The sequence below is a fragment of the Cygnus atratus genome, chromosome 6 (assembly GCF_013377495.2).
Source record: "Cygnus atratus isolate AKBS03 ecotype Queensland, Australia chromosome 6, CAtr_DNAZoo_HiC_assembly, whole genome shotgun sequence".
NCBI classification, from domain to species: domain Eukaryota; kingdom Metazoa; phylum Chordata; class Aves; order Anseriformes; family Anatidae; genus Cygnus; species Cygnus atratus.
Window position 1 is genome coordinate 19,142,166 of NC_066367.1, and position 9,611 is coordinate 19,151,776.

Below are 9,611 nucleotides of genomic sequence, written 5' to 3' on the forward strand. Positions count from 1 at the left end.
CTTCCACTTTATTTTATTACCAATGAACATCACAGATGCAATTATTGTAATACTTGAGACTATCGTAGTATGCAAGTAGACCATTTACAAACCCATAAAACACCATATAATCACTATCATTTATAAGTACAAACTCTGACAGGTCAACATACCATTTGATGTGCCTGTATTCTGTCTTAGTTTTCTTTTACAAACGGTAAATGCAATTGGCGCTCCTATGCCCCTCACACTCTTACCAAGTTGTGTACCTTCTCCTTAGGTTGACATTATTGCAATTCTGACACTAGCAAGACAGGGACTGTTCAAATAAATTGTCTGATATGCCTGATAAAAAATCACAAACTGTCTTTTTAACTTTCTGCAAGCACAATCATTCAACTTTTCTTTTTCAAACATATTAAAGATTTTTTTTATGATAGCCTAATTCCTTCTGATGTGTGGAGGAAGTATTTAAACAGTATACAAACTTCCAAGATCTCTGCTTTTCAAGTGTGCTAGAAACAGTTCCATAATTATGAAAATTTTCTTTTCATCATTTACAGAAATATAACATCAGAGGTATGAAGAGATATCACATAAGGGGCTATCAAAAAGTAATTTTCATTCTATTTAAGTAGAATAGATTCCCTTAGGTGAGCAGAAATCTAATTTAAATTACTTCTGTCTTTCAATATTTGCAAATTAAATTATACTGAACTGTCCAATTCAGGGAAAATTGGATTTAGCTTAATCAGTCTTGTCTGAACTATGACAGTTTTGCTTTTTCAACTTCTGAAAATATGCATCCACTAGGGGAACTGAATAAGTTCTGATGTCTGGAGGGAGGGATGAAAGCTTAACAAATTTAAATGGCTTGGGTCTATTAACTGGATGATAGACACAGAGTTTACAGGTGTGGATGCAGCTGGAAGCAGCTGTAGTGGTCACACATGACCACAACAATATCCAGAACAAAGTCTGCAGATGAAGAACTGCTGAGGCAAGAAATCAAGAATAGTATGAATTTGTACAATAAATTTCAATTCATTTGAGATTCAAAACAAAACAACAACAAAAGGCATTCTATGGCACTACATATTACAGATGTGATTCAGTTTCTAACTGGCACATGTGAAAGTGTAAAGGTTTTGACCAGTGTCAGAAATAAAACAAATAGGAGACTCTGAAGGCCAAATCCCGCAGCTCTTCCCAGTGTTCAGCTGAAGCTCAGATTCTAAGACTCCAGTCAAACTGAAATTTCCTTATGAATATGAGCCTTTATCAATGAAAAAATTGACGTGGCTCTTGTGCCCTGCAAAATTCAGAATTAACTGTGAAGAAAAGGCTGCTATATTCTCAAAAGTTTGAAAAGACTTGAACAGAACAAAAAATAGAAGTACAGCAGAAGATCACTATCAACAAAACGAGAAAACGGATTGAAATTTTATGTCAGCTGCATAGCATTGCAATATTGTGCTTTGGCTGAAAGATGAAGAATTTACAGTCTTAAAAAAAAAAGACTCATACAAGTCTTTCATTGAGACCATTGTAAGGTGTTTCTTTCTATTCACACGTTTAAGATTTTACAACGGAAGCCAAAAAGAAACACTCACGTAACTGTATGCCCCAAAGAACCTCCAGTCTTATTTAATCTGAGACAAGGAAACACCGAGGGGAAGGAATGAGAGGTAAATAACGTTAACACCAGTAAGAAAACACATTTATCAGTGAGGTACAGAACCGTGTACAATCACTCTGTAGTGTTACCAAGGCAGTAAAACACACGGGACTGAATCGTTTCTGCTGGGCTGTGGTAGAAAAGGCGCTTTCAGGAAGACCTCGCTGTGAGAGAAGACAGGAGCTGAAGAGCCTCTACATGCACGCAAAAGTTATGTGACTCAGTGGGTAGGTACAGCAAACGTATTTATTTCAGTCAAGTTACTATTATTTTTATTTATTTTTTAACCGAAAACTAAACTTCTGACAGGAATAGTGCAGTGACACGCTCCCGCGGCCGCAGAGCGGCCCGCCAGCAGCCCTCAGGGCCAGCTCCCGGCGCGGCGCACACCGGGCCGAGCGCTCCTCACCCTGCTCCTTCGGACGGCGCCGAGCCCCACGCTCCCGGTGCCGCCGGCCCGGCCCGGCCCGGCCCTCCCCCGGCCACCCTGCCGGGGGGCGCAGCGCCGGCACCGCGCGGCCCCGAGCTGCGTACGCGGGGCTCCCACCGCCCGCGGGACGAGGCCCTTCACGCCCCGGGCGCTCAGGCTGGCGGACACGGCTCTCCGGTAGCTTCTCCCGCCAGCGTCAGCCACCAACCTCCCCGCCGGGCAGCGAGCCAGCGGCGGCTGGGTGGCGCGCGCTGCCCCGTTTAACGGGCGGCGCCTGTTTCCCGCCCCCCTCCTTCCCTCCCCCCTTCCCTCCCCGCCCCGCGGCGGCGCGCTCACCTCCGCCCCGCAGCACGTTGACAGCTCTGGGCGCCGCCATCTTGGCCGCGTGGGGCAGGATCACGTGGACGCGGCAGGCGGGGCGCGGCGGGAGCCGTCCTGCCTCGCGCCGCAGGCGGTACGCGCGTGCTGCGTGAGCCGAGTGCCGCCCGTGGCCGTTAGGGCAGGGGAGGGCCGTGCCGAGCCCTCGGCGCTTCCCCGCGGGGCGAGGCCCCCGCGCCCGTCAGCCCCGGCGGGGCGCAGCAGGACGGGCCCTGGCGGCGGGGCGGCAGCGCCCCCGCCGCGGGGTCTGTGAAGCGCTCACGGCTGCTCGCCCCTGTGCCGTGTTATGCGTGGTTAAGCTGAGGCTTAACGCCCCGCGGTCTCGTCAGCTTTCCAGCAGCGAGACAGCGCTTCCCCAGGGGGGCTGGCGGTCCCAGGAGGGCTGCAACCGTGTCACTCACCAAGTGCTAAAGCTACCTCAACGTTTTATTCGAGTTCTTTTTAAACTTATTTTCCCCTGTACTTTTTTATTCCGTTGTAGTAAAGTAGCTTTGTGAAGAAAAGAATGAACTACACAGTCCAGAATGCTGAAGTAAGTTTTTGCTGTTACATTTGCTGTAGAGGCATATGCAGAATATGAAAGAGAAAGCTTGAACCCTAAAACTCAAATATTTCTCAGTTTCATCGGCACAACCAATTGTTTTGTATTTCAAAAGGATCTAAAAGAGCAAACTTTTCCGTAGAGTTTGTCTTTGCAATATTTTTAGGTAGAAATGACAATTAACAAGAACAGACTCAAAGCCCAAGGCAGATAGGAATGGTGATGTTATTATCTACCCCCATTATTTACTCTGGAAAAAGCTCGAAAAATGTATGAACTTAAAAGTTACACTATAAGAATTTTCGCCTTTAAGGAGCAAATACCAAGAGTTCTCTGATAACAAAAAAGGTGCTGCAGTCTTCTCAGTGGTCCTGTGTAGACACTAGCACAAGTGCATCGTCTGATTAGCTGCCACAGCACGATAGGCGGCCTATCATATAGCTTATATCCAGACCGCATAGCAGTTTAAAGATCAAGACAATATCTTGCACTGCCTCCAAAAATGAAACAATTCACTTCGTACAGCCACATTCCGCACCAACTGACGCGTTTCATGATAGTTATTCAGTGAGGGCACTATGATAGGATTTTAACAGAAGAAAAATAGTGCTAGAAATAAGTCAAGAAAGAGCATTCCTAAGCTGCCTAGTTACACCTCATGAGCATTGTTACCAACTACTCCCTGGTGAGAGGTACGTACACATTTAATTCGCAGAGCAGAAATTAGCAAGTCTTTTCCTTGTTGCTAGTTCAACAACATAGTATGGTCTTTCAGGAGTTTGAATTTCATCAGGCACCATCTTATCTTATTTTTCCTCTCGGCAAATTTCCTCTCATTCCTTTAGGAATGCAGATATCCAACCACTGGTTCTATGACAGTGATGCTTAACATCAGCTTAAAGCTTAACACAGCTTACAGCAATAAAGCTGTAACAGCAATAAAGCTGAACAGCTTAAAGCAATCACTTATTATGGCCGCTTCGCATACGTAACTACAGGTCTGCTGGAGTGGGAGTGCTTATGTGTGCCTGTAGAGAACAGCATACTTCACATAAAAGTAGCCATGGATGATGAGTAATTCACTATTGTCTTTTCCTGAACTGTCACTGAAGGAGAGAAACAAAATGCCCTAAGTTAACCTAGTCTCACCTATCTTACGTGAGTCAAATATTTCCTACCTGGGGGAGTCAAAGGCCACTGTGAGAGAAAATAAAGCAAACATTTGGCTTTTGTCTGTTGCTACAAGGCTGTAATTCCATATTGTAACAGCCTGAAAACGGGTTGGTGGCATAAGAAAATGCAAGAATTGGATACAATGCTAGAATCACGGTGCTGCCACCTTTGTAATTACCATATCCTTTAGCGTTAGGTTATTTCACAAATACTTGCAGATATCTGTTAGTGGTTAGACTGGACCAGTTCCTTTTGCAGATCAGAAACCAAGAGAGGATTGATCAAAGAAGGACTTCTCAACTCTTTTACCTTCTAAGAGAACAACTGGTCTGTATTTTTTGCAATCTCTGGATTAATCTTAAAGCCTAACAGTCATTATTTGGTAGTCTTTAATTTGTACTTAGATGAGGATTTTCTCCTTTTACTAAGGAATATAAATAACAGATTTAGGCTTATTAGGAACTTTATACCAATGAAACAAGGATGAATATCTCAGAAAAAGGAGAGAGACTCTATATCCTAACACAGTAAACCCAAAGAATCATACTCTGCTGTTTTCAATTCCTGTTACCAAAATAAAATGTCACTGTTTCCTCATGTATATAACTGTCTTTTGTTCACATCTGGCAAATCCTCTGAAATGTTTGAGATGACCAGTTGCACCTTGAGTTGTGCTGAGCTTCATGTTGAGAAGCAGCTTTAGAGAAATCACTTTTCAGCTGGGCTCCAAAAAAAAAAGCAAAAGACACGCTAAGGAAGACATAACATTCATTATGCTTTTAATTGGAAGGGTGAAAGCAGCCTGTAACAGTCTATAAAACATCAGAGGTATGGTTCGTTAATACATGAAATCTTACCTAGAGCAATATAGAAATACACTTCTAGTTAAAGTATAGCAATTGGATACTTCTGGGTTTAGGCTCAAACTCCTTAGACTCTCCTATTTGAGATTGTCTTAAGAGATGATTTAGTTTACAGCATTTTTTGCTCGTCAGGCTGGTGCTGTTTGGGTCCTGGTCTAATCACAAGTAGGTGTCCTTTTTTCAGCACTTGTGTTTATCTATCCATGGTGAGATAGTTTGAAAACCCAAACCTGAAAAAAAAAACACCAAAACCACTAGCTCTACAGGGGGAAAGTAGTAATAATAATTTTGTGTTAGTTTAATTCAGTGGAACAGTTCATGGTGAGACCAAATGAATGCTAATGCTGATGCCCAAGAAAGTGCAAGTGCACTAATGTGTGGCTGGGAGACTGCAGTTTGGCCACTGATTTAGGGTGGCTTTATGTGCTGTGGAACTGAATTCTTAATCATTACCACTTGCCCATTAATCAAACAAATTCAGTGATTCTTATTTCCCTTTATGCTCCTGGCTTATTGATTCCGTGTATTCCCCTGTGCTGGTCCTGGAATGCATCTGGTATCTCAGTGAGACAGCCCAGTATGCTAAACTAGCTAAAACCAGTTTGTTGGTTTTTTTGTTTGTTTGTTTGTTTGTTTTGGTTGGTTGGTTGGTTATTTTTTTTCCCCCATTTCAGTGAGGTGAGTTGGCTCACTGAATAATCAAAGACAAGGGAAGTGGAGGAGCAGGTAAGTAGGAGTGGGAGCTGCTTCTTGCAACGGGAGCTAAGTTGTGAGGTTGCCTCAGGTAGTCTTGCTGAAACGTGTCCTTAGAGAATGTCCTGGTTTCAGGTAGGACAGAGTTAATTTTCCTCCTAGTAGCTGGCAGGGTGCTATGTTTGGATTAGAATGAGAAGAGCGCTGATAACATGCTGATGTTTTAATTGTTGTAGAGCACAATAAAAATAAATAAAAAATAATAAAAAATAAAAATAAAAACCACAACAGAGAAGATGGACAAAAACAGGAGAGTGTGTAGCAGCAGTGAGGCAAGCTTAGGTCCCATCTGTATGATTATGCCTTCTAGTAATACCTGAAGTTCTCAGACTTTGCTATATATCGTCATTTGTCAGTGAGCAGCAAGCATTTAGAAGCTGCTCCTACATCAGTGATACAAAACGTATAGAATCAGGCAAAGCTACACCAAACTGTTACAGCTCTAAGGAAAGCAAAAGGCATGCTCACAGTTGCTATAATATTAAACTTATTCTAGGCAAAAATTTTATCTTTTCCATGAAACTATGAAAGTCTCAAAAATATGAAAACTCCATACAATTTTGAGGAAGGCTTCACTGGAAGAAAAGCATCTAAAAATAGCAGATATTGAACATGGAACACCTCCCTTATTGCCACACCATTTAGAAACAACAACAACAAAAACCAACCTGGAAGTCAAGCTCTTCCCATTGATATAGATTTCCTTTATGGTTGATCTCTTCTGCTCAAACTGTAAAACAACCTTAAATGGAGCACATACCCCCTACCTGAGGATTGCTTACAGCATTATGTGTTCTTTATTTGCTGAAGAAAGAAGCTAGTGCTACTTCAGGAAAAAAAACAAAGCACAGTTCTGCTCTTGCTGTATAGATTTTTTGCAGTGGCAAAGGGAATTCTGAAACACTACTCCCGAGGCCATGCCTTCATTATGTCATTACCTGAGATTCCTTCCATTTGGGTGGGAGTCTTGTATCTGCAATGAGCTTTGAAGAACGGAAGGAATTTTTTTTTCCTTTTTCTATTTGCTTCTCTAGACTGGAGAAGTGAAACTATTTTGAACATGGAAATCTGGGAATTGTTAGATCAATGATCGTTTTCACACTTACTTGTACCATTATAGGTCTAAAAGGAGGCTCCTACAGCGTCTGTAGTCTCATTTCTAGCAATGTCTGTTACTGCAGCCTTCAGCACAATGAACAAAGAGTGGGGTAAACAATTATTTGAATGAGTAGTTTTGAGTGCTGGTATTTGTATTATTTTTTTTATACACTGTAGGAAGATTTGAGTGGGACCAGCCCATTCCTACAATTTTCTCTCTAGAGATATAAGCCAGTATGATGGCAGCTAGTATGCCCTGCATGAGCGGGGCTTGCATCTATTTGTATTGCTTTGTGCAATAGCCTTCTATTTTTACTAGTTGCACTACATTTCTAGACTCACCGTTCCAAATACTTCCAACTGTGTGGCTAATAGCCATTTGTATATGAAACATTTTAATAGACAGAACTCATGGTTTGATTGAAATCTTTCTGATCATTGGAGGAAGGACTAGCAGTGTAAAATTACTGCAAATATTGATGGTATGGGGAAAAATGTTCCATGACTTTTAGTTGATATTTTTTTTTGAGAAAACTGAAATGTCTGCAACAGATATTTGCTTATCAGATTTTAATATTTTACCATGCTGTCTTTTTGTCAAGTTCAAATTATCTTAGCAAGCAAAGTCTCACAGAGCAGTAGCATTAGAGAATAATGTTATTTTCAATTTCAAAGCTGGGATTCCAAGCTTCTAGGTGATAGGCTTACAAATATAACGTGTTTCTAGTTCTAACAGTTTGAAACTGATGAAATCAGGTCAGAACTGACACTGTGAGAAAAAGTAAAATGGCAAAATACACAACATAAGATTTTCAAGCCTTCTAGTGTCTGACAGTCATATAATATGATAAAGGAGAAGCATAAAGAGCAACAAAGTCTCAGTGAGAGACAAAAAGGAATTGAAAAAATGACCTATATAAGCAGACGTAAATCCTTCGTATAGACATTACGGGCTGCTTACCCTCCTGCCGACATTGGAGAGAGAGACAATAGGTCAGTTTTGAATTGCCTAAACTGCCACATAGCAGCTTTGTGTGTTTGCTCATAGGAGGCATGGACATTTACTGCCTAAGATACTGCTTCAGTTGTATAGACCTTTATTCCCCCTACTGTGGTAGTAACTGTCCTTCAAATCCTGTAACTTCAGAACTTTCTCAGTTCTGAAACTGTAGGTATTTTGTTGTATTTCTTCAAGTTATTAGCTGTTGAACTAGAAGTTTCATGGTATCTGAAGTTCGTAACATTTATTTTTCAAAATACATGAGAGGGAAGAGTTTGACCAAGGTTGCCGAACAAACATTTTTCAGATCTTTACTTATCTCTTAGGATAAAATCTCTCTTATATAGGCTGGAGTTGCTCAATATTATTCTGTATTTCTGCTCCTCACATGCATTATGTTTATGTGCAATGCATCTTTTCCTTCTGTCAACAGGAATGAATTTGGCTGGCCAGTAAGTTTGCGGGAGCTAAGAGAAGCTGAGTTATGCATATTCGCTGGAATCTATGAACCCTTGATGACTACTAAGAGAAAGCTACGAAGAGAGGCAAGTTGTCTACCTGTATAATGACATAGGAACATAAAATTAACCAGGGGAAGTTAGTTGTCTGGCCCAGACAGAACCTAAAGGAAGACAGGTTAAAAACAGACAGACTTAGGAAGCGCCGGTTTACAAAATGTACATGTACTGGTGCCTTATGGAGCATGGCAAATGGTGCAGTCATTGCAAGCAGCTGGGTACAGTAAGACCTGCAAAGTTTGAGCAGAGTTTATTTCTGGCTTTAGGAAAAAAGGGCAGAGCAATTGCATAAAAACTTTAAAGGACTCACCCAACATCTCTCACTACCTGAGACACGCACAGGGGAATAGAATTGAATGCCTTTTGCTTTGGCTAGTCCCTCATAAGGCTTCGTGTATGTGGGGCTGGCAGAAAGGCACAGGAATCACTTTCTCTTCTAGGAGGATTGTGTAGTCAAATATACAAAATAATGTTTTAAAACAATGCTTATGGAGGGGTTAAAAATGTATCTATTTTGCAAAGAAATAAGTTGATCTAACCTCATGGTTACTAGCATCCCCAGAATGCCTCACTGTTGTTCTGCAAGGCGACAGTGTCTCTCTCAGAGTGAAACCTATTTAGTTGGCCACCAGAGTTATGAGGTGGCTTCTGACTATGATAACAAGAAGCACTGTTATATTATCAGGCAGTACAATTAGAGTTCTGTCACATCCTCTCTTCCTAAATATTTGAACTATGATCTTTTTGCGAAGTATTCCTTTCCCATTCTTAGTGAGTTATGACATCCTCAATTCTTGCAGAGGAAACATAGAACTATAAATTTGGAACTTTACTGCTTAGTCTGCAAGTTTGAAGGTTAGTTCAAGCAGACTCACGCAAAAAACCTACAGAACTAAACTGACACGTGCTCCCCAAGCAGAAGTGTCAGAAGAACCACTACTTTCTCTAGCTGTTACGTAAGAGATTGCCTCTTTCTGTCAGCCAAGGGAAAGGATAGTCCAGACACTTCTTCGATCACTTCAGACAAAGTCATCGTCAGGGCTAGTTTAATTTGGCGATGAAGGTTGTTTCAGGTAATTGGCTTAATTAGCTGTAATGGATTAGGGAGTATCACGCACTCTTTCCGGGCAGCAGCATTGCAGAAGCTGTAATCTGCTGCAGGATAGCAGGATTCAAAGTTTCTGTATCCCAAAGAGACTG

The 9,611-nt window shown here is 41.7% G+C and overlaps 1 protein-coding gene across 3 annotated transcripts in view; it reads right to left on the reverse strand.

The window, feature by feature from the left end:
- Window positions 1-2,493, reverse strand: part of METAP1D (methionyl aminopeptidase type 1D, mitochondrial) — a 47,019-nt gene extending 44,526 nt beyond the window's left edge. For all 3 annotated transcript variants that reach the window (XM_035536880.1, XM_035536879.1, XM_035536881.2), the window contains exon 1: window positions 2,424-2,493. In XM_035536880.1, coding sequence (XP_035392773.1) covers window positions 2,424-2,463 — 40 coding nt within the window. In that variant the 5' untranslated portion in view covers window positions 2,464-2,493. The remainder of the gene's footprint in view (window positions 1-2,423) is intronic.
- Between the last annotated feature and the right edge of the window lie 7,118 nt (window positions 2,494-9,611).